General features: G+C 48.6%; 2 protein-coding genes across 2 annotated transcripts; one reads left to right on the forward strand and one right to left on the reverse strand.

Annotated features, from left to right (window-relative positions):
- Window positions 1–13745: 13745 nt before the first annotated feature.
- On the forward strand, window positions 13746–14893 carry LOC307027549 (uncharacterized protein; the record flags this gene model as incomplete). The annotated part of the gene is made up of 2 exons (XM_079695822.1): window positions 13746–13875; window positions 14193–14893. The coding sequence occupies 2 exons, from the start codon at window positions 13746–13748 to the stop codon at window positions 14783–14785; spliced, it is 723 nt and encodes a 240-aa protein (XP_079551948.1). The 3' UTR covers window positions 14786–14893.
- A 150-nt stretch (window positions 14894–15043) lies between these two features.
- On the reverse strand, window positions 15044–16825 carry LOC307027548 (uncharacterized protein). The gene is made up of 2 exons (XM_079695821.1): window positions 16374–16825; window positions 15044–16136 (listed from the first exon to the last, which is right to left on the reverse strand). The coding sequence occupies exons 1-2, from the start codon at window positions 16667–16669 to the stop codon at window positions 15221–15223; spliced, it is 1212 nt and encodes a 403-aa protein (XP_079551947.1). The 5' UTR covers window positions 16670–16825; the 3' UTR covers window positions 15044–15220.
- Between the last annotated feature and the right edge of the window lie 7207 nt (window positions 16826–24032).

Raw genomic sequence — 24032 nt, forward strand, 5'->3', positions numbered from 1 at the left:
GCTGTTACAAAGATTTCTCAGTATATCTCCGGGACATTTCCCTGGCTTTGCCACCGTCACAATGGACAAACAAAACATGAAATAACATCAACAGATCAAGACGAAGCGAATGGAAGTACCCCCGGAGTCATAGCATGTGTAAATCGAGACGAAACATCTCTCTCTCCCCCGCCTGCTTGCGAAGGGGAGGGGCAGTTTACACACACACACGCAGCTGCTGCATGCAGCAACGCACACACAGGGAGGAGATGGCAGAGAGAATGCACTCCCCTGAAAACTCCCCTTGAATTCCTCCAGACTCAGAAAATGTAAAAGTTCACTTTTTGGAGATCCATAGAAAAAGGGTGAAAATGGAAAGAAGTATTCGAAAATAGTGCCTCATAAGGCGGGTAGAGTCCTTTGAAAACTCCTCTTGAATTCCTCCAGACTCAGAAAAAGTCAAAGTTGACTTTTTGGAGATCCATAGAAAAAGGGTGAAATTGAAAAAAAGTATGCCACAGCATGGATTCGAACACGCGACCAACCGCATCCAGGGGCGAGTGTTAACGCAGTGAGCCACTGGACCTGAGTACTCAAACATGCCTACTTGTGCATCTTAGAAACTCTGAATTCACTAAATGTACAACTTTTTCTCCATCAAAATGAACAAATGAGACATTAAATAACATCTACAGATCAAGACGAAGCGAATGGAAGCGGTCCCAGCCTCGTAGCTGTGAACAGCTGTGATCGCAGGAAAATACTGTTACAAAGATTTCTCAGTATATCTCCGGGACATTTCCCTGGCTTTCCCACCGTCACAATGGACAAACAAGAGATGAAATAACATCAACAGATCAAGACGAAGTGAATGGAAGTACCCCCGGAGTCATAGCATGTGTAAATCGAGGCGAAACATCTCTCTCTCCCCCGCCTGCTTGCGAGGGGGAGGGGCAGTTTACACACACACACACACACAGCTGCTGCATGCAGCAACGCACACACAGGGAGGAGATGGCAGAGAGAACGCACTCCCCTGAAAACTCCCCTTGAATTCCTCCAGACTCAGAAAATGTAAAAGTTCACTTTTTGGAGATCCATAGAAAAAGGGTGAAAATGGAAAAAAGTATTCGAAAATAGTGCCTCATAATGCGGGTAGAGTCCCTTGAAAACTCCCCTTGAATTCCTCCAGACTCAGAAAAAGTCAAAGTTGACTTTTTGGAGATCCATAGAAAAAGGGTGAAAATGAAAAAAAGTATGCCACAGCATGGATTCGAACACGCGACCAACCGCATCCAGGGGCGAGCATTAACGCAGTGAGCCACTGGACCTGAGTACTCAAACATGCCTACTTTTGCATCTTAGAAACTCTGAATTCACTAAATGTACAACATTTTCTCCATCAAAATGAACAAATGAGACATTAAATAACATCTACAGATCAAGACGAAGCGAATGGAAGCGGTCCCAGCCTCGTAGCTGTGAACAGCTGTGATCGCAGGAAAATGCTGTTACAAAGATTTATCAGTATATCTCCGGGACATTTCCCTGTCTTTCCCACCGTCACAATGGACAAACGAGACATGAAATAACATCAACAGATCAAGACGAAGCGAATGGAGGTACCCCCAGAGTCATAGCATGTGTAAATCGAGACGAAACATCTCTCTCTCCCCCGCCTGCTTGCGAGGGGGAGGGGCAGTTTACACACACACGCAGCTGCTGCATGCAGCAGCACACACACAGGGAGGAGATGGCAGAGAGAACGCACTCCCCTGAAAACTCCCCTTGAATTCCTCCAGACTCAGAAAATGTAAAAGATCACTTTTTGGAGATCCATAGAAAAAGGGTGAAAATGAAAAAAAGTATGCCACAGCATGGATTCGAACACGCGACCAACCGCATCCAGGGGCGAGCATTAACGCAGTGAGCCACTGGACCTGAGTACTCAAACATGCCTACTTTTGCATCTTAGAAACTCTGAATTCACTAAATGTACAACTTTTTCTCCATCAAAATGAACAACTGAGACATTAAATAACATCTACAGATCAAGACGAAGCGAATGGAAGCGGTCCCAGCCTCGTAGCTGCGAACAGCTGTGATCGCAGGAAAATGCTGTTACAAAGATTTCTCAGTATATCTCCGGGACATTTCCCTGGCTTTCCCACCGTCACAATGGACAAACAAGACATGAAATAACATCAACAGATCAAGACGAAGCGAATGGAGGTACCCCCGGAGTCATAGCATGTGTAAATCGAGACGAAACATCTCTCTCTCACCCGCCTGCTTGCGAAGGGGAGGGGCAGTTTACACACACACACACGCAGCTGCTGCATGCAGCAACGCACACACAGGGAGGAGATGGCAGAGAGAATGCACTCCCCTGAAAACTCCCCTTGAATTCCTCCAGACTCAGAAAATGTAAAAGTTCACTTTTTGGAGATCCATAGAAAAAGGGTGAAAATGGAAAAAAGTATTCGAAAATAGTGCCTCATAAGGCGGGTAGAGTCCCTTGAAAACTCCCCTTGAATTCCTCCAGACTCAGAAAAAGTCAAAGTTGACTTTTTGGAGATCCATAGAAAAAGGGTGAAAATGAAAAAAAGAATGCCACAGCATGGATTCGAACACGCGACCAACCGCATCCAGGGGCGAGCGTTAACACAGTGAGCCACTGGACCTGAGTACTCAAACATGCCTACTTGTGCATCTTAGACACTCTGAATTTACTAAATGTACAACTTTTTCTCCGTCAAAATGAACAAATGAGACATTAAATAACATCTACAGATCAAGACGAAGCGAATGGAAGCGGTCCCAGCCTCGTAGCTGTGAACAGCTGTGATCGCAGGAAAATGCTGTTACAAAGATTTCTCAGTATATCTCCGGGACATTTCCCTGGCTTTCCCACCGTCACAATGGACAAACGAGACATGAAATAACATCAACAGATCAAGACGAAGCGAATGGAGGTACCCCCGGAGTCATAGCATGTGTAAATCGAGACGAAACATCTCTCTCTCCCCCGCCTGCTTGCGAGGGGGAGGGGCAGTTTACACACACACGCAGCTGCTGCATGCAGCAACACACACATAGGGAGGAGATGGCAGAGAGAACGCACTCCCCTGAAAACTCCCCTTGAATTCCTCCAGACTCAGAAAATGTAAAAGATCACTTTTTGGAGATCCATAGAAAAAGGGTGAAAATGAAAAAAAGTACACCACAGCATGGATTCGAACACGCGACCAACCGCATCCAGGGGCGAGTGTTAACGCAGTGAGCCACTGGACCTGAGTACTCAAACATGCCTACTTGTGCATCTTAGAAACTCTGAATTCACTAAATGTACAACTTTTTCTCCATCAAAATGAACAAATGAGACATTAAATAACATCTACAGATCAAGACGAAGCAAATGGAAGCGGTCCCAGCCTCGTAGCTGCGAACAGCTGTGATCGCAGGAAAATGCTGTTACAAAGATTTCTCAGTATATCTCCGGGACATTTCCCTGGCTTTCCCACCGTCACAATGGACAAACAAGACATGAAATAACATCAACAGATCAAGACGAAGCGAATGGAGGTACCCCCGGAGTCATAGCATGTGTAAATCGAGACGAAACATCTCTCTCTCACCCGCCTGCTTGCGAAGGGGAGGGGCAGTTTACACACACACACACGCAGCTGCTGCATGCAGCAACGCACACACAGGGAGGAGATGGCAGAGAGAATGCACTCCCCTGAAAACTCCCCTTGAATTCCTCCAGACTCAGAAAATGTAAAAGTTCACTTTTTGGAGATCCATAGAAAAAGGGTGAAAATGGAAAAAAGTATTCGAAAATAGTGCCTCATAAGGCGGGTAGAGTCCCTTGAAAACTCCCCTTGAATTCCTCCAGACTCAGAAAAAGTCAAAGTTGACTTTTCGGAGATCCATAGAAAAAGGGTGAAAATGAAAAAAAGAATGCCACAGCATGGATTCGAACACGCGACCAACCGCATCCAGGGGCGAGCGTTAACACAGTGAGCCACTGGACCTGAGTACTCAAACATGCCTACTTGTGCATCTTAGACACTCTGAATTTACTAAATGTACAACTTTTTCTCCGTCAAAATGAACAAATGAGACATTAAATAACATCTACAGATCAAGACGAAGCGAATGGAAGCGGTCCCAGCCTCGTAGCTGTGAACAGCTGTGATCGCAGGAAAATGCTGTTACAAAGATTTCTCAGTATATCTCCGGGACATTTCCCTGGCTTTCCCACCGTCACAATGGACAAACGAGACATGAAATAACATCAACAGATCAAGACGAAGCGAATGGAGGTACCCCCGGAGTCATAGCATGTGTAAATCGAGACGAAACATCTCTCTCTCCCCCGCCTGCTTGCGAGGGGGAGGGGCAGTTTACACACACACGCAGCTGCTGCATGCAGCAACACACACATAGGGAGGAGATGGCAGAGAGAACGCACTCCCCTGAAAACTCCCCTTGAATTCCTCCAGACTCAGAAAATGTAAAAGATCACTTTTTGGAGATCCATAGAAAAAGGGTGAAAATGAAAAAAAGTACACCACAGCATGGATTCGAACACGCGACCAACCGCATCCAGGGGCGAGTGTTAACGCAGTGAGCCACTGGACCTGAGTACTCAAACATGCCTACTTGTGCATCTTAGAAACTCTGAATTCACTAAATGTACAACTTTTTCTCCATCAAAATGAACAAATGAGACATTAAATAACATCTACAGATCAAGACGAAGCGAATGGAAGCGGTCCCAGCCTCGTAGCTGTGAACAGCTGTGATCGCAGGAAAATACTGTTACAAAGATTTCTCAGTATATCTCCGGGACATTTCCCTGGCTTTCCCACCGTCACAATGGACAAACGAGACATGAAATAACATCAACAGATCAAGACGAAGCGAATGGAGGTACCCCCGGAGTCATAGCATGTGTAAATCGAGACGAAACATCTCTCTCTCCCCCGCCTGCTTGCGAAGGGGAGGGGCAGTTTACACACACACACGCAGCTGCTGCATGCAGCAACACACACACAGGGAGGAGATGGCAGAGAGAATGCACTCCCCTGAAAACTCCCCTTGAATTCCTCCAGACTCAGAAAATGTAAAAGTTCACTTTTTGGAGATCCATAGAAAAAGGGTGAAAATGGAAAAAAGTATTCGAAAATAGTGCCTCATAAGGCGGGTAGAGTCCCTTGAAAACTCCCCTTGAATTCCTCCAGACTCAGAAAAAGTCAAAGTTGACTTTTTGGAGATCCATAGAAAAAGGGTGAAAATGAAAAAAAGAATGCCACAACATGGATTCGAACACGCGACCAACCGCATCCAGGGGCGAGCGTTAACGCAGTGAGCCACTGGACCTGAGTACTCAAACATGCCTACTTTTGCATCTTAGAAACTCTGAATTCACTAAATGTACAACTTTTTCTCCATCAAAATGAACAAATGAGATATGAAATAACATCTACAGATCAAGACGAAGCGAATGGAAGCGGTCCCAGCCTCGTAGCTGTGAACAGCTGTGATCGCAGGAAAATGCTGTTACAAAGATTTCTCAGTATATCTCCGGGACATTTCCCTGGCTTTCCCATCGTCACAATGGACAAACGAGACATGAAATAACATCAACAGATCAAGACGAAGCGAATGGAGGTACCCCCGGAGTCATAGCATGTGTAAATCGAGACGAAACATCTCTCTCTCCCCCGCCTGCTTGCGAGGGGGAGGGGCAGTTTACACACACACGCAGCTGCTGCATGCAGCAACGCACACAGAGGGAGGAGATGGCAGAGAGAATGCACTCCCCTGAAAACTCCCCTTGAATTCCTCCAGACTCAGAAAATGTAAAAGTTCAGAAAAAAGTATTCGAAAATAGTGCCTCATAAGGCGGGTAGAGTCCCTTGAAAACTCCCCTTGAATTCCTCCAGACTCAGAAAAAGTCAAAGTTGACTTTTTGGAGATCCATAGAAAAAGGGTGAAAATGAAAAAAAGTATGCCACAGCATGGATTCGAACACGCGACCAACCGCATCCAGGGGCGAGCATTAACGCAGTGAGCCACTGGACCTGAGTACTCAAACATGCCTACTTTTGCATCTTAGAAACTCTGAATTCACTAAATGTACAACTTTTTCTCCATCAACATGAACAACTGAGACATTAAATAACATCTACAGATCAAGACGAAGCGAATGGAAGCGGTCCCAGCCTCGTAGCTGCGAACAGCTGTGATCGCAGGAAAATGCTGTTACAAAGATTTCTCAGTATATCTCCGGGACATTACCCTGGCTTTCCCACCGTCACAATGGACAAACAAGACATGAAATAACATCAACAGATCAAGACGAAGCGAATGGAAGTACCCCCGGAGTCATAGCATGTGTAAATTGAGACGAAACATCTCTCTCTCCCCCACCTGCTTGCGTGGTGGAGGGGCAGTTTACACACACACGCGCAGCTGCTGCATGCAGCAACACACACACAGGGAGGAGATGGCAGAGAGAATGCACTCCCCTGAAAACTCCCCTTGAATTCCTCCAGACTCAGAAAATGTAAAAGTTCACTTTTTGGAGATCCATAGAAAAAGGGTGAAAATGGAAAAAAGTATTCGAAAATAGTGCCTCATAAGGCGGGTAGAGTCCCTTGAAAACTCCCCTTGAATTCCTCCAGACTCAGAAAAAGTCAAAGTTGACTTTTTGGAGATCCATAGAAAAAGGGTGAAAATGAAAAAAAGAATGCCACAACATGGATTCGAACACGCGACCAACCGCATCCAGGGGCGAGCGTTAACGCAGTGAGCCACTGGACCTGAGTACTCAAACATGCCTACTTTTGCATCTTAGAAACTCTGAATTCACTAAATGTACAACTTTTTCTCCATCAAAATGAACAAATGAGATATGAAATAACATCTACAGATCAAGACGAAGCGAATGGAAGCGGTCCCAGCCTCGTAGCTGTGAACAGCTGTGATCGCAGGAAAATGCTGTTACAAAGATTTCTCAGTATATCTCCGGGACATTTCCCTGGCTTTCCCATCGTCACAATGGACAAACGAGACATGAAATAACATCAACAGATCAAGACGAAGCGAATGGAGGTACCCCCGGAGTCATAGCATGTGTAAATCGAGACGAAACATCTCTCTCTCCCCCGCCTGCTTGCGAGGGGGAGGGGCAGTTTACACACACACGCAGCTGCTGCATGCAGCAACGCACACAGAGGGAGGAGATGGCAGAGAGAATGCACTCCCCTGAAAACTCCCCTTGAATTCCTCCAGACTCAGAAAATGTAAAAGTTCAGAAAAAAGTATTCGAAAATAGTGCCTCATAAGGCGGGTAGAGTCCCTTGAAAACTCCCCTTGAATTCCTCCAGACTCAGAAAAAGTCAAAGTTGACTTTTTGGAGATCCATAGAAAAAGGGTGAAAATGAAAAAAAGTATGCCACAGCATGGATTCGAACACGCGACCAACCGCATCCAGGGGCGAGCATTAACGCAGTGAGCCACTGGACCTGAGTACTCAAACATGCCTACTTTTGCATCTTAGAAACTCTGAATTCACTAAATGTACAACTTTTTCTCCATCAACATGAACAACTGAGACATTAAATAACATCTACAGATCAAGACGAAGCGAATGGAAGCGGTCCCAGCCTCGTAGCTGCGAACAGCTGTGATCGCAGGAAAATGCTGTTACAAAGATTTCTCAGTATATCTCCGGGACATTACCCTGGCTTTCCCACCGTCACAATGGACAAACAAGACATGAAATAACATCAACAGATCAAGACGAAGCGAATGGAAGTACCCCCGGAGTCATAGCATGTGTAAATTGAGACGAAACATCTCTCTCTCCCCCACCTGCTTGCGTGGTGGAGGGGCAGTTTACACACACACGCAGCTGCTGCATGCAGCAACACACACACAGGGAGGAGATGGCAGAGAGAATGCACTCCCCTGAAAACTCCCCTTGAATTCCTCCAGACTCAGAAAATGTAAAAGTTCACTTTTTGGAGATCCATAGAAAAAGGGTGAAAATGAAAAAAAGTATGCCACAGTATGGATTCGAACACGCGACCAACCGCATCCAGGGGCGAGCATTAACGCAGTGAGCCACTGGACCTGAGTACTCAAACATGCCTACTTTTGCATCTTAGAAACTCTGAATTCACTAAATGTACAACTTTTTCTCCATCAAAATGAACAAATGAGACATTAAATAACATCTACAGATCAAGACGAAGCGAATTGAAGCGGTCCCAGCCTCGTAGCTGTGAACAGCTGTGATCGCAGGAAAATGCTGTTACAAAGATTTCTCAGTATATCTCCGGGACATTTCCCTGGCTTTCCCACCGTCACAATGGACAAACGAGACATGAAATAACATCAACAGATCAAGACGAAGCGAATGGAGGTACCCCCGGAGTCATAGCATGTGTAAATCGAGACGAAACATCTCTCTCTCCCCCGCCTGCTTGCGAAGGGGAGGGGCAGTTTACACACACACGCAGCTGCTGCATGCAGCAACGCACACACAGGGAGGAGATGGCAGAGAGAACGCACTCCCCTGAAAACTCCCCTTGAATTCCTCCAGACTCAGAAAATGTAAAAGTTCACTTTTTGGAGATCCATAGAAAAAGGGTGAAAATGGAAAAAAGTATTCGAAAATAGTGCCTCATAAGGCGGGTAGAGTCCCTTGAAAACTCCCCTTGAATTCCTCCAGACTCAGAAAAAGTCAAAGTTGACTTTTTGGAGATCCATAGAAAAAGGGTGAAAATGAAAAAAAGTATGCTACAGCATGGATTCGAACACGCGACCAACCGCATCCAGGGGCGAGCGTTAACGCAGTGAGCCACTGGACCTGAGTACTCAAACATGCCTACTTGTGCATCTTAGAAACTCTGAATTCACTAAATGTACAACTTTTTCTCCATCAAAATGAACAAATGAGACATTAAATAACATCTACAGATCAAGACGAAGCGAATGGAAGCGGTCCCAGCCTCGTAGCTGCGAACAGCTGTGATCGCAGGAAAATGCTGTTCCAAAGATTTCTCAGTATATCTCCGGGACATTTCCCTGGCTTTGCCACCGTCACAATGGACAAATGAGACATGAAATAACATCAACAGATCAAGACGAAGCGAATGGAAGTACCCCCGGAGTCATAGCATGTGTAAATCGAGACGAAACATCTCTCTCTCCCCCGCCTGCTTGCGAGGGGGAGGGGCAGTTTACACACACACACAGCTGCTGCATGCAGCAACGCACACACAGGGAGGAGATGGCAGAGAGAACGCACTCCCCTGAAAACTCCCCTTGAATTCCTCCAGACTCAGAAAATGTAAAAGTTCACTTTTTGGAGATCCATAGAAAAAGGGTGAAAATGGAAAAAAGTATTCGAAAATAGTGCCTCATAAGGCGGGTAGAGTCTCTTGAAAACTCCCCTTGAATTCCTCCAGACTCAGAAAAAGTCAAAGTTGACTTTTTGGAGATCCATAGAAAAAGGGTGAAAATGAAATAAAGTATGCCACAGGATGGACTCGAACACGCGACCAACCGCATCCAGGGGCGAGCGTTAACGCAGTGAGCCACTGGACCTGAGTACTCAAACATGCCTACTTGTGCATCTTAGAAACTCTGAATTCACTAAATGTACAACTTTTTCTCCATCAAAATGAACAAATGAGACATTAAATAACATCTACAGATCAAGACGAAGCGAATGGAAGCGGTCCCAGCCTCGTAGCTGTGAACAGCTGTGATCGCAGGAAAATGCTGTTCCAAAGATTTCTCAGTATATCTCCGGGACATTTCCCTGGCTTTGCCACCGTCACAATGGACAAATGAGACATGAAATAACATCAACAGATCAAGACGAAGCGAATGGAAGTACCCCCGGAGTCATAGCATGTGTAAATCGAGACGAAACATCTCTCTCTCCCCCGCCTGCTTGCGAGGGGTTAGGGAATGTTCCGGTATTTGGACAACATTAACATGGGATCACTCCGGTCAATGTACGTACTTCGTCTCACTGGAATATTAATGGCCAGATTGAATACAAAATCGACCCAAATTCTCCGGTCAATGACAGGAGAGTTTTGAAAGTGACAAAACACTGTTCCACACATTTAAAAACACTTAATCAATGTTTACCCAGGATCCATGCACCTTTCCTGGCTTGTAAAATGTGGTGATGCGCCCTGGAGGTAGCGGGTAGGCTCTGTGCGTGGTGCTGAACCCCAGCCTGTCTATGTGGAATACAAAAACAAACAAAGACAAACACCTTTAAGGTCACCAGGGTCGTGAGGTTCTGGTTCTGGCGGTGGGCATGGAGGGGTTTAGTCCGAGTGAGGAGTGCTCGAGCGTGGGAGGATGTGTAAGGCAGAGGAGGGGAACAAAAGGTGTGTGCAGGAGCAGGGAGAAAAGAGAAAATAAAAAGACTCAAAGTGTTCCACCTTCCAGCAGCAGCAGCAGCAGCAGCGGGCCCGCGGTGCTGAACACCTGCCTGTCTATGTGGAGTACAAAAACAAACAAAGACAAACACCTTTAAGGTCACCAGGGTCGTGAGGTTCTGGTTCTGGCGGTGTGCATGGAGGGGTTTGACCTGGCTCCCCGACACAATGCACATAGTCTGGAGCAGCGGAGCAGCGGCTGGGCCGTGTTCCCCCTTCTGTCCATTTGCCTTTCAGTTTGTTAACGAAGTGGACAGAGGCTGTTTTTTGCCCCTAAAAGTGACTTTTAATGGTGTTTTTGGCATTTAAATGATGTGTTTTATCTTTCTCCAGGGTCCCCGACGCAATGCACATAGTCTGGAGCTCGCTGGGGTCCCGCAAAATGCTTTAATCACGATTTTGTCCTTTTCCCCATCACTTTGTTAACGAAGTGGACAGAGGCTGTTTTTTGCCCCTAAAAGTGACTTTTAATGGTGTTTTTTGTATTTAAATGATGTGTTTTATCTTTCTCCAGGGTCCCCGACGCAATGCACATAGTCTGGAGCTCGCTGGGGTCCCGCAAAATGCTTTAATCACGATTTTGTCCTTTTCCCCATCACTTTGTTAACGAAGTGGACAGAGGCTGTTTTTTGCCCCTAAAAGTGACTTTTAATGGTGTTTTTTGTATTTAAATGATGTGTTTTATCATTATCCAGGGTCCCCGACACAATGAAACTAGTCTGGAGCTCGCTGGGGTCCCGCAAAATGCTTTAATCACGATTTGGTCCATTTCCCCATCAGTTTGTTAACGAAGTGGACAGAGGCTGTTTTTTGCCCCTAAAAGTGACTTTTAATGGTGTTTTTTGTATTTAAATGATGTGTTTTATCTTTCTCCAGGGTCCCCGACGCAATGCACATAGTCTGGAGCTCGCTGGGGTCCCGCAAAATGCTTTAATCACGATTTTGTCCTTTTCCCCATCACTTTGTTAACGAAGTGGACAGAGGCTGTTTTTTGCCCCTAAAAGTGACTTTTAATGGTGTTTTTGGCATTTAAATGATGTGTTTTATCATTCTCCAGGGTCCCCGACACAATGAAACTAGTCTGGAGCTCGCTGGGGTCCCGCAAAATGCTTTAATCACGATTTGGTCCTTTTCCCCATCACTTTGTTAACGAAGTGGACAGAGGCTGTTTTTTGCCCCTAAAAGTGACTTTTAATGGTGTTTTTTGTATTTAAATGATGTGTTTTATCTTTCTCCAGGGTCCCCGACGCAATGCACATAGTCTGGAGCTCGCTGGGGTCCCGCAAAATGCTTTAATCACGATTTTGTCCTTTTCCCCATCACTTTGTTAACGAAGTGGACAGAGGCTGTTTTTTGCCCCTAAAAGTGACTTTTAATGGTGTTTTTTGTATTTAAATGATGTGTTTTATCATTATCCAGGGTCCCCGACACAATGAAACTAGTATGGAGCTCGCTGGGGTCCCGCAAAATGCTTTAATCACGATTTGGTCCATTTCCCCATCAGTTTGTTAACGAAGTGGACAGAGGCTGTTTTTTGCCCCTAAAAGTGACTTTTAATGGTGTTTTTTGTATTTAAATGATGTGTTTTATCTTTCTCCAGGGTCCCCGACGCAATGCACATAGTCTGGAGCTCGCTGGGGTCCCGCAAAATGCTTTAATCACGATTTTGTCCTTTTCCCCATCACTTTGTTAACGAAGTGGACAGAGGCTGTTATTTGCCCCTAAAAGTGACTTTTAATGGTGTTTTTGGCATTTAAATGATGTGTTTTATCATTATCCAGGGTCCCCGACACAATGAAACTAGTCTGGAGCTCGCTGGGGTCCCGCAAAATGCTTTAATCACGATTTGGTCCATTTCCCCATCACTTTGTTAACGAAGTGGACAGAGGCTGTTTTTTGCCCCTAAAAGTGACTTTTAATGGTGTTTTTTGTATTTAAATGATGTGTTTTATCATTATCCAGGGTCCCCGACACAATGCACATAGTCTGGAGCTCGCTGGGGTCCCGCAAATGCTTTAATCAGGCGTTTTAACACTTTTCCCCACGAAAATGATTTTTAATTATTTTTTGGGGGCTATATAAATCAAATTCCGGTTAATGCCGAGCACAATCGTACCTTTTACTATTTTAATGTATTTGCATGATATATCTTTGGGCGATAAAAGCGACATATTTGGATGACTTTGTCAGTTTATGGAGCTTATCCCACAAATCCCGGATGATCCGGGCCAAATTTGGGAGCTCATAGGCAGCCTGCCATAGGCCCCCACCCGTGGAATGAAAAAAAAATGAAAGAAAACGGTCAATTATATGTTAAAATAATCAAAAAATGAACTTTTAAAATTACATGGGAGAGGGGATCTGAAAAATTGGAGAAGGGGAAAAGTGTTCGGCGCTTCGGGACGAAGCGCCGAACACTTTTCCCCTACCCCGTTGCAAGGTACAACGGAGAGGGGAATCCAGACTTCCCCTCCTCCGTTGTAAAAAACCGTTCATGTTTTACAAGCTACCTTCTGCACGAAATCGGAAACCCGGTTTTTGAGAGGACTCAGAAAAAAAACGGCTGTGTAACTTCATGGAGGAATTCATCCGCTGTATGTGCACTTTGGCTCGGATACATTTTGTTGCCTGGAGACCCCCCAGCATGGTTCTTACCAAACTTAAAGTTTTTGAACTGGGCTCTGGAGGAAGGTAAGGGGAGTTGACAGGGGACTCAATCCGCCTCATGAGGCACTATTTTCGGATACATTTCAACACTTTTAGCCCTTTTTGATGGTTCTCCAAAAATAACTCTGACTTTTTCAGAGTGTGGAGGAAGGTGAGGGGAGTTGACAGGGGACTTTATCCGCCTTATGGGGCACTATTCTCGGATACATTTCAACACTTTTAGCCCTTTTTGATGGTTCTCCAAAAAATAACTCTGACTTTTTCAGAGTGTGGAGGAAGGTAAGGGGAGTTGACAGGGGACTCAATCCGCCTTACGGTACATCTACACTACAGGCATCAAAAAATGCTTTCAACGCTTCGCCCATTCACTTGAATGGGGTGACGTAGGAGATTTTGAATCTTCGCCGAACTGCATTGTGGGGAGCATGGCATGGCTTTGCAAGCATCACGAGCATCTATCGGCATCAAAAGTTGAACATTGTTCAACTTTTGAGGCTTGATGCTTGGCATCAGCCAATCAAATCCCGTTTATGCAATTCCCGCCAGTACAAGCGCAAGCCAATCAAACCGCGTGTATGCTGATACCGCAGGTCTTGACTATTTTCCATATGTCATAAAATGGAGGATAAATTAATCATTGCCGTGGCAAGTGTCCCAGTACTGTATGACTGTACTCTGTTCACATACCGGGACCTAAACCGGAGGAACCAGGCATGGCGGGAGGTGGCAGAGACAGTTGGTGAAACTGGTAGGTTTTCAACTCTTTGGGGAGTTTATATCCAGTTTACTTCTTTTTAACATTGAATGGACAGCTAGTAATGTAGCATAACATATAATATATATTAATATAATAATAAAATAATAATATATATAATATATATATAATATAATAAGTATAAGCAAAATATATAACATAACGTATAATACATGCACAGCTATCAAGCATAGACAGTATATTTAGCCAGCATGTAGCATAAAAATAGCATTCATTATTGGAGGAATAATTTAGTAAATTCAAGAAATTAACTTATTTATTAACTTTATTATTTTATTTCATTTTATTAGAGGATGTGTGCAAAAAGAGATGGAAGACTCTGAGGGACAGGTTCCGCAAGGAGAAGAATATGGAGAAGGAGGCAAAAAGAAGCGGGGCAGGGTCTGCAGGGTGGTACAAACCCTGGCGTTTCATGGCAGTGATGGGGTTTTTAACCCCATTCATCATAGACCGTGCGACGTCCAGCAATGTCCCCCGGCAGACCCTGCCTCCATCCACCCTGGTGGAAGAGGAAGAGAGCCAGGTAGAGAGTGAGCCAGCCAGCCAGTCCACCAGCCAGTCCACCAGCCAGTCCACCAGCCAGTCCACCAGTCAGCCCACCAGTCAGCCAGCAGCAGCCAGCCAGGAGGAGAATGCTGAGGTCCGGGGCAAAAAACGGGGGAGGGAGAGGGAGATGTCCTCGTTTGAACGAAGTCTGCTGTCTGCTGTCAGCAATTACCCAGCAATTGCCCAGCCAACCCCACCAGTGGTGGAGGAGGACGAGGACTTGCAGTTCTTTAAGAGCCTCTTGCCCACCATGAGGCTGATGACAAGGGGACAGAGGGCAAGAGTCCGCCTCGGGATACACCAGCTAATTTTTGAGGTGGATCAGGACAATTTATAATTAAAAAATTTTTTCACACATACTGATCCACATTACATTTTTTTACACTCATCACACACACTTCACTCACAACATTACCAAATAAAACATTAAAGTATGTTATGACTATACTGTTTCTTCACTTGTTCATGTGGTTTGTCAGTTGCAACATACCAGAAGCTTCATGTATGTCGGTATATATATGTATATATATATATATGTGCTTTCTTCTGTAATTTTTCTTGTGAAAACCTATTGAAATTATGAGTGGTTTATCAGTAAAAACAGGGCTGAAAGAAAAAGGTTGTTAGTCATCTCATAATATAATAATATCAATTCAAGAAACATGTTTATTAGGAATGTTTGATTTTAAAATGGCTCATTTGGAATATTTGCTCTTTAAAGAAAATGGGTAGCTCTTAAAAGAGCTTTTGGTTTGGAGGAGCCATGGTGACCCTACACAACTTTATGCTGCCATGACACTACACCCTCCTCATTCAAATAGGAGCAGAAGGTCTCCCGCAGTTGGATGGATCGGCGTGTGGCGTTGTTTGAGCCCATCCTAGGTGCATCGCGCAGGGTTGGAGCGTCATCACTCGACTCTGCGACTACAGGGACGACAGGTGTGCGTGATGGCTTTCCTATTGTCTTCCTGCGGAGGAAGTTGTGCAACACACAGGTGGCCTTCACACACAACTCTGTTACCTCCGGGCTGGTGTTGATGACACGCCGGAACATTCTCCACTGTGATGCAAGGACGCCAAACGCACATTCAACAACCAACCTGGCCCGGCTGAGGCGGTAATTGAACAGCCTCCTTTCACGCGTGAGCTGACGTCCAGGGAATGGACGCAGCAGGTTGTCCAGCAGCGGAAAAGCCTCATCCCCAACAAACACATGGGGAAGAAGGCCCAGCCGCTCTGCTCCTGGGATGACGCTGTCAGCTGGTAGCTGCAGACTGCCATCTCGGAGGCCCTCTCCAAAAGCGGAATTTCGCAGGCTCCCACCGTCGCTGCTCCTTCCAAAACCTCCGACATCCACTACCGTGAAGAGGTACTGGGCATCCACGACAGCCAGCAGTACCAAGGAGTGGGAGGACTTGTAGTTGAAGTAGAGGGACCCAGAATTTGCCGGAGCCTGGATCACCACGTGCTTCCCATCAATGGCACCAACGCAATTCGGAAAGTTCCAGCGCTCCTGGAACCCAGCAGCGATGGCTCTCCAGTCCTCCGTCTGTGGTACTGGCATGGTCTCCTCAACCAGCGCGGTCCAGATGGCACTCGCAACCTCCTTCACGATGACAGCCACTGTTGCATGCCCGACCCGATAGCTGAATGCTATGGTCCTGTACGAGTCACCGGTTGCCAGGTACCTGAGAAAAAAGTAATATACATGATTAAAAAAAAAAAATGTCACACACACACACACACACACACACACACACACACACACACACACACACACACAATACTGTGTTTACCTAGCTATCTTAATTAATGTCATTCATCTGAACTAAATCACAGACTTCATTCATAATTCATCCATTGCATGCATTCTCTCTCTTTATATACAGAGTCATATTAAAGAAGTAGAAATACACAAAACGTACCGTAGGCAGATGGCGAGTCGCTCGGCGGGTCGGATTGACAAACGCATACGGGTGTCTGCCTTTGCAATCAGTGGACCCACTTTCCCGAGCAACTCGTTGAACACGTCTTTGCTCATCCTGAAGTACTGCTGAAACAGTACACCATCCAGGCGGAGCTCTTGGACAAGAACGTGGTATTCCCCCCGTTCCAGACGTTTTCTGAGTATCGGATGTACCCAACAGCGACGCACAATACGTGGCCTCCTGCGAGACATTGCATAAACCAACGCTACCCTTCCTACAAAACCGGCATCCATTTTGGCAATAGTGGAGAAGAAGAGGGCTTTTTTTTCGCTTTGTATGCCGGGGGCGGGCGGGAGATTCCTGATTGGCTGTTGGTCGCTTTGGGCGCGAGAAATCGCCAAGCTTCAGACACGCCCAGCTTCAAGATTTTTTGATGCCTGTAGTGTAGATGTACCGTTATGGGGCACTATTCTCGGATACATTTCAACACTTTTAGCCCTTTTTGATGGTTCTCCAAAAAATAACTCTGACTTTTTCAGAGTGTGGAGGAAGGTGAGGGGAGTTGACAGGGGACTTTACCCGCCTTATGGGGCACTATTCTCGGATACATTTTTTCATTTTCACCCATTTTTGATGGTTCTCCAAAAAATAACTCTGACTTTTTCAGAGTGTGGAGGAAGGTGAGGGGAGTTGACAGGGGACTTTACCCGCCTTATGGGGCACTATTCTCGGATACATTTCAACACTTTTAGCCCTTTTTGATGGTTCTCCAAAAAATAACTCTGACTTTTTCAGAGTGTGGAGGAAGGTGAGGGGAGTTGACAGGGGACTTTACCCGCCTTATGGGGCACTATTCTCGGATACATTTTTTCATTTTCACCCATTTTTGATGGTTCTCCAAAAAATAACTCTGACTTTTTCAGAGTGTGGAGGAAGGTGAGGGGAGTTGACAGGGGACTTTACCCGCCTTATGGGGCACTATTCTCGGATACATTTCAACACTTTTAGCCCTTTTTGATGGTTCTCCAAAAAATAACTCTGACTTTTTCAGAGTGTGGAGGAAGGTGAGGGGAGTTGACAGGGGACTTTACCCGCCTTATGGGGCACTATTCTCGGATACATTTCAACACTTTTAGCCCTTTTTGATGGTTCTCCAAAAAATAACTCTGACTTTTTCAGAGTGTGGAGGAAGGTGAGGGGAGTTGACAGGGGACTTTACCCGCCTTATGGGGCACTATTCTCGGATACATTTTTTCATTTTCACCCATTTTTGATGGTTCTCCAAAAAGACAAGTTAGTCTTTTTTCTTCCCCCTTCCTCTTCTGATTTCTCACTGATCGAATGGCAAACGCGACCCGCCATCGGAGGGCCTCCGCCGGCCCGGCCTCGTGCCGGTGCTCTGGCGGTCGGTTCCTCCGAACTGCGGGTTCGACTCTGATGGCCGGGAGGGACGAGGGAAACGTCGGGGGGGTCTGCTGGAGGCTCCTGCTGGAGTCTTGCGTTCACTGGGACCTGGCTCGAAAAACTCGAAACCCTGACTCCAGTGCGGTGTTGCGGCCATGCGCCTCCGGGTACCAGACTCCCCTGCCTCCTCCGTGTTGCGTGGGCTGCGTGGGGGTAACCCTGCGTGTCCGTTACCCTGCGTGTCTCTTACCTCCCAGGCCGACCGATATGAAGCGTTTCCAAGACGAACCGTCTGACTCAGGGGTCCCACCACAGGTTCCGTAGCGGGGTGGAAGTTCCACCTCCCCTCTTTGCCGCGGAATGCAAAACAAACACCTGTTTCTCTCATCCTCCACTGTGGCATAGCGGCCTTAGTCGGCTGTGGCATTCAGCAATTGGCCTTGCTCCGGGCACAGGACCCTACTTCATCAAACTACCTATTTGATCCTGCGTAACAACCACATATATGCTTGTCTGCAAAGACATTGATCGAATGGCAAACGCGACCCGCCATCGGAGGGCCTCCGCCGGCCCGGCCTCGTGCCGGTGCTCTGGCGGTCGGTTCCTCCGAACTGCGGGTTCGACTCTGATGGCCGGGAGGGACGAGGGAAACGTCGGGGGGGTCTGCTGGAGGCTCCTGCTGGAGTCTTGCGTTCACTGGGACCTGGCTCGAAAAACTCGAAACCCTGACTCCAGTGCGGTGTTGCGGCCATGCGCCTCCGGGTACCAGACTCCCCTGCCTCCTCCGTGTTGCGTGGGCTGCGTGGGGGTAACCCTGCGTGTCCGTTACCCTGCGTGTCTCTTACCTCCCAGGCCGACCGATATGAAGCGTTTCCAAGACGAACCGTCTGACTCAGGGGTCCCACCACAGGTTCCGTAGCGGGGTGGAAGTTCCACCTCCCCTCTTTGCCGCGGAATGCAAAACAAACACCTGTTTCTCTCATCCTCCACTGTGGCATAGCGGCCTTAGTCGGCTGTGGCATTCAGCAATTGGCCTTGCTCCGGGCACAGGACCCTACTTCATCAAACTACCTATTTGATCCTGCGTAACAACCACATATATGCTTGTCTGCAAAGACATTGATCGAATGGCAAACGCGACCCGCCATCGGAGGGCCTCCGCCGGCCCGGCCTCGTGCCGGTGCTCTGGCGGTCGGTTCCTCCGAACTGCGGGTTCGACTCTGATGGCCGGGAGGGACGAGGGAAACGTCGGGGGGGTCTGCTGGAGGCTCCTGCTGGAGTCTTGCGTTCACTGGGACCTGGCTCGAAAAACTCGAAACCCTGACTCCAGTGCGGTGTTGCGGCCATGCGCCTCCGGGTACCAGACTCCCCTGCCTCCTCCGTGTTGCGTGGGCTGCGTGGGGGTAACCCTGCGTGTCCGTTACCCTGCGTGTCTCTTACCTCCCAGGCCGACCGATATGAAGCGTTTCCAAGACGAACCGTCTGACTCAGGGGTCCCACCACAGGTTCCGTAGCGGGGTGGAAGTTCCACCTCCCCTCTTTGCCGCGGAATGCAAAACAAACACCTGTTTCTCTCATCCTCCACTGTGGCATAGCGGCCTTAGTCGGCTGTGGCATTCAGCAATTGGCCTTGCTCCGGGCACAGGACCCTACTTCATCAAACTACCTATTTGATCCTGCGTAACAACCACATATATGCTTGTCTGCAAAGACATTGATCGAATGGCAAACGCGACCCGCCATCGGAGGGCCTCCGCCGGCCCGGCCTCGTGCCGGTGCTCTGGCGGTCGGTTCCTCCGAACTGCGGGTTCGACTCTGATGGCCGGGAGGGACGAGGGAAACGTCGGGGGGGTCTGCTGGAGGCTCCGGGCACAGGACCCTACTTCATCAAACTACCTATTTGATCCTGCGTAACAACCACATATATGCTTGTCTGCAAAGACATTGATCGAATGGCAAACGTGACCCGCCATCGGAGGGCCTCCGCCGGCCCGGCCTCGTGCCGGTGCTCTGGCGGTCGGTTCCTCCGAACTGCGGGTTCGACTCTGATGGCCGGGAGGGACGAGGGAAACGTCGGGGGGGTCTGCTGGAGGCTCCTGCTGGAGTCTTGCGTTCACTGGGACCTGGCTCGAAAAACTCGAAACCCTGACTCCAGTGCGGTGTTGCGGCCATGCGCCTCCGGGTACCAGACTCCCCTGCCTCCTCCGTGTTGCGTGGGCTGCGTGGGGGTAACCCTGCGTGTCCGTTACCCTGCGTGTCTCTTACCTCCCAGGCCGACCGATATGAAGCGTTTCCAAGACGAACCGTCTGACTCAGGGGTCCCACCACAGGTTCCGTAGCGGGGTGGAAGTTCCACCTCCCCTCTTTGCCGCGGAATGCAAAACAAACACCTGTTTCTCTCATCCTCCACTGTGGCATAGCGGCCTTAGTCGGCTGCGGCATTCAGCAATTGGCCTTGCTCCGGGCACAGGACCCTACTTCATCAAACTACCTATTTGATCCTGCGTAACAACCACATATATGCTTGTCTGCAAAGACATTGATCGAATGGCAAACGTGACCCGCCATCGGAAGGCCTCCGCCGGCCCGGCTTCGTGCCGGTGCTCTGGCGGTCGGTTCTTCCAAACTGCGGGTTTGACTCTGCTCCTGGGAGCACATATGCTTGTCTGCAAAGAGGGACATGCCTGGTCCCGCCCAGGTGTTCTTCTACGGCTAGTGTCCAGCCAGCTGCGGTATCATCAACTTTGACCCGCCATCGGAGGGCCTCCTCCCCGGGTCCAGCTTCCGGTGCTTGGCGGTCGGTTCCTCCAAACTGTGGGTTTGACTCTGCTCCTGGGAGCACATATGCTTGTCTGCAAAGAGGGACATGCCTGGTCCCGCCCAGGTGTTCTTCTACGGCTAGTGTCCAGCCAGCTGCGGTATCATCAACTTTGACCCGCCATCGGAGGGCCTCCTCCCCGGGTCCAGCTTCCGGTGCTAGGCGGTCGGTTCCTCCAAACTGTGTGATTGACTCTGCTCCTGGGAGCACATATGCTTGTCTGCAAAGAGGGACATGCCTGGTCCCGCCCAGGTGTTCTTCTACGGCTAGTGTCCAGCCAGCTGCGGTATCATCAACTTTGACCCGCCATCGGAGGGCCTCCTCCCCGGGTCCAGCTTCCGGTGCTAGGCGGTCGGTTCCTCCAAACTGTGTGATTGACTCTGCTCCTGGGAGCACATATGCTTGTCTGCAAAGAGGGACATGCCTGGTCCCGCCCAGGTGTTCTTCTACGGCTAGTGTCCAGCCAGCTGCGGTATCATCAACTTTGACCCGCCATCGGAGGGCCTCCTCCCCGGGTCCAGCTTCCGGTGCTTGGCGGTCGGTTCATCCAAACTACGGGTAATCCTGGAGCGGACATAAACAAAGAATGATATTTTACAGGACATGATGGATATGTGTTTTTTCCAGGCTTTTTGGAAATAAACCAAATGTGATTTTGCAGTGCATGATATAGCTCATTTTACCCATGTGATGTTGTGCAGTACATTACTGAGCTCATTTAACGATATTGGTCTACCAGGTGAAGTGGGATGCTGCCATTTCCCAACTGGTCTCCGGAGGAATATAAGGAGAGTTGACAGGGGACTCTGCCCAGTGCTCATGAACCAAATGAGGGGTGTGTTAGAGGGGAAAGGCTCTGGCTGTTTCTGCAGCCTCTGCATCTACCTTCTCTCCCCACCCCGATACCAGCGCGTGCCTGCTGTAAAAGGCAGGTGCACGGGCTCTCACTTCCACTAACTCTGAGCCTGGCTCCCGAGCAGCACGTTCTCCCCGGCAGTCCGCCAGCAGATGAAAAACACCCACCTCTCCGCCTCTTCCGAGGGACGAGGGAACCGCGCGGGGGGGTCTGCTGGAGGTTCCTGCCGGGTGCTCCGTACTGCGTTTCACCGGGACCTGGCTCGAAAAACTCGGAACTCTGACTCCAGTGCGGTGTGGCGGTCTCGCCCTGGCCGTCCACCGTGCGCCTCCGGGTACCTGACTCCCCTGCCTCCTCCGGGGGCAGGTGCGAGGGGTTCAATGCCTCCTCCCCCCGCTGCGGCGAAAGCCGGAGCGGAACGGAGCGCCCGGAGGTACTGTTACCCCCACGTTTTGTACCCAAAACTGTCTTGTGAGTTCGTGGCAGAACCATGAAACAAAAAACAATCAATGTATCGGACCCATCGCCAGTCGCGTTGGTGCGGAGGTGGGACCATTTTAACCAGGTGGTAACCCAAGTCCTCCCCTTGGTCCGTGTTCCCTGCATTGAAGCATCGGACCCATGGTTGCAATCAGCAGTTGGCTAACGCATATAAACGGAGAAACAGAAAACCATTTAAATATAATTCATTGTGTGTGTTTTTGGAAGGATGTTGACCGAATGCCCGGTGTGCAGCCTCCGCTATCTGGCTTTGAATAAGCACCTTAAGCACAAACATGCAGTGCGGAACCTGGATGAAAGAGGCATCATTCTTAAAATGGCCAGTGGTAGAATAAATGTTCGGACCAAACCCTGTCCCATCACAGGGTGTTCGTATGCTGGGAGGAAACTACACCGTCATGTAACTCGTGACCACCCTGAGTTCTCCCGAGATGAGGCACATCAGGTCATGGCAAGGCTGAAGCATAGTGTGGCCCTGCAGTTGCTCCATGACCTCCGAGAGACTAATCCCATCATTGGAATGGCTACATCATTGGATATAGACAATGAGGAGGAATACCCGGTGCACCCTCCACCCTTCTCCCCACATACCGAGTGTGACGAAGAGGACTGCATGCAGGTGAGGCTGGACAATGTGGCATTGAGGGCTCAGAAGGATGCCCTCATTGATGAGGTGAAGACCCTGCGCTCCAGGCTAAAACAGGGTCTAAAACCCAGGAAGCAGAATGCCACTGCTGCTCTGCTTGAGGAAGACGAAGAATGTATACGATTTAAGGGCGTAGCAATCCCAAGTACCCCCGACATGAACTCAGTAGCCTCCGGCAGCAATACCCCTCTCAAGACCCCGGTGAAGACTGTCATGCGGTCCATAGAAGCCTCTGCGAGTGAGACCCCCCTCAAGTCTGTGATGCGGTCCCCAGAAGCCTCCGGAAGCAAGACCCCGGTGAAGACTGTCATGCGGTCCGACAAAGCCTCCGGTAGTGAGACCCCGGTGAACACTGTCATGCGGTCCCCAGAAGCCTCCGGAAGCAAGACCCCGGTGAAGACTGTCATGCGGTCCAACAAAGCCTCCGGTAGAGAGACCCCTCTCAAGTCTGTGATGCGGTCCCCAGAAGCCTCCGGAAGCAAGACCCCAGTGAAGACTGTCATGTGGTCCCCAGAAGCCTCCGGTAGTGAGACCCCAGTGAAGACTGTCATGCGGTCCATAGAAGCCTCTGCGAGTGAGATCCCTCTCAAGTCTGTGATGCGGTCCCCAGAAGCCTCCGGAAGCAAGACCCCGATGCAGACTGTCATGCGGTCCGTAGAAGCCTCCTGTAGTGAGACCCCTGTATGCCAGAAGACCCGTGCGTCTGTCTCCAATAAGCTGAAAGCTAATCTGGCTAAGGACTGGCCCTCTTCCCAAAATCAATGGTGCACTGGGAAGGGACTGCGGAATACCATGCGTGAAATCACGTTGCCTAAAAGCATGGAGACGTACATTCAGACATACAGAGGTCATTGTGAGGGTCTTGCACCGACAGTAAAACGGAAAGAGAATTGTATGTCCAATGTCAGCCGGATAAAGAACTTCATAGTATTCATGGCCCATGGTTTTGACCGGCTGTCAGACTGGCTGTTTCTAAAAGACACAAAGAGGGTCCGTGGCTGGAGCAAGTATATTTCAGAGTCGGGCCGGACAGTCACAACATCGCTGTTGTTCCTGAAGACTGTGAACCATTTCCTGAGGTACTTGTCTGCATCAAAGCTCCGGGGGTGCAGGCTCACCCAGTCTGATATGACCAACATCATCAGAGAGGTGAAAGCCAACATTAACGATTTGAAAAAGTCTGTCACTCTCCACCAGTTTAAGGTGAAGAGGGACAAGCTGGATCGTCTGCCGAGCCAGGCGGAGCTTCTCGCCGCCATGGCGGCCGCTGAGAAGCGCATCCCTGATCTCCTTGACCTGATGGCTAGCAATCCGACCACAATGACCCAGTACCTGCTATATGGCTATCTAACCCTCCATTGGAGCCTCCTGTATGGCCACCGTCTGGGTGTGTATGCAAACATGACCAACACGGAGGTCTTTGAGGCGGAC

This window comes from Notothenia rossii (assembly GCF_949606895.1).
Source record: "Notothenia rossii genome assembly, contig: scaffold_41, whole genome shotgun sequence".
Taxonomy (NCBI): domain Eukaryota; kingdom Metazoa; phylum Chordata; class Actinopteri; order Perciformes; family Nototheniidae; genus Notothenia; species Notothenia rossii.